At 41.2% G+C, this 1,388-nt stretch overlaps 1 protein-coding gene across 1 annotated transcript in view; it reads right to left on the bottom strand.

Annotated features, from left to right (window-relative positions):
• Window positions 1–1,388, bottom strand: part of LOC102839961 (protein-L-isoaspartate(D-aspartate) O-methyltransferase-like) — a 36,083-nt gene continuing 34,695 nt past the window's right edge. Inside the window, exon 2 of the mRNA XM_006866449.1 lies at window positions 1–379. Coding sequence (XP_006866511.1) covers window positions 1–379 — 379 coding nt within the window. The remainder of the gene's footprint in view (window positions 380–1,388) is intronic.

Raw genomic sequence — 1,388 nt, 5'->3', positions numbered from 1 at the left:
TTACAGTTCATCCCTGGACCACTGCTTTTCTTTATCTGTTAAAGGCACGTATATCACCCCCATCAGAGGCTTCATTTTGGCGCTGCCATCTTGTAGCTTGTCGTACTGCTCCAACATTTGGTTTCCACCTGCGGGACTGGCCGGTAATATCAATCTTCCACCAGGCTTTAACTGATCTATTAGTGCCTGGGGCACAACTGGGGCTGTGGCTCCTACATGGATAGCATCACACGAAGCTTCAGCAGCATAGCGCATTCTTCCATCTCCCACAACCAGCTGCACTCTCCCTGAAGACAAAAGCAGTGGATCATCCTTTCTGACATTATTTACTGAGTCATCTACTAACTCCTTAATGTGTTCAATTCCTATGACTTCCCCACTAGATCATTGTTGATATCAGATAGATCTTGGCTGAAAGCAGAAAATACCAGAAAGATACCTACCTGTACTTTACTGACTATGCAAATGCTTTCAATTGTGTGACTCATGACAAGCTATGGACAGCACTGCAGAAAATGATCATCAGGGAAGGAAGACTCAACTGTGTTCATGAGGAACCTTTTCGTAGACCAAGAGGCAGTTGTTTGAATGGAACAAAAGAACACTGAATGGTTTAAAATTAGGAAAGGTGTGTGCCAGGATTATATTCTATCATCATACTTATTCAATGTGTGCGCTGAGCAGATAATTTGAGAAAATGAAGAAAAACGTGGTATCAGGGTTGCAGAAAAATTCATGAACAAACTGCAACATGCAGTTTATACAACCTTACTTGGTCTGTAGCTATGCTAAGTGTTGTGGAGTTGGCTCAGATTCATAACAACCCTTTATAGGATTTCCGAGGAGCTGCTAGTGAGCTTGAACTACCGACCTTGCAGCTCGAACTGACCTTGCAGTCCAGCGCATTAGCATGCAGAGCCCCACCTGGACTCTCTCTCACTCTCTTTCTCACTCTCTCTCTCTCTCTCTCACTTCTATCTTATCTATCTATGTAATCCATACTGAAGGTGATAATCTTTCATCATCATCAAAGTGCTTCAAGTTTTCTTCGCTTTTATTAAGCAAGGTTGTGTCACCTACATATTGCAGGTTGTTAATGAGTTTTCCTCCAATTCTCTTATCTCATCCTTCTTCATATAGTCCAGCTTCTTGGATTATTTGCTCAGCATATAGAGTGGGTTTGTATAGTGAAAGGCTACAACCCTGACACACATCTCTTCTGATTTTAAACTATATAATATTCCCTTATTTTGTTCAAATGACACCTTTTGATCTATGTACGGGTTCCACATGCACCCAATTTAGTGTTTTTGAATATCTATTCTTCTCAGTGTTAGCCATAATCTATTAAGACCCACACAGTCGGATGCCTTTTCATAGTCAATAAA

The sequence above is a fragment of the Chrysochloris asiatica genome, unplaced genomic scaffold (assembly GCF_000296735.1).
Source record: "Chrysochloris asiatica unplaced genomic scaffold, ChrAsi1.0 scaffold00091, whole genome shotgun sequence".
Taxonomy (NCBI): domain Eukaryota; kingdom Metazoa; phylum Chordata; class Mammalia; order Afrosoricida; family Chrysochloridae; genus Chrysochloris; species Chrysochloris asiatica.
The sequence above is the reverse complement of the archived record's forward strand: the minus strand, read 5'-3'. Positions and strand labels throughout refer to the sequence as shown.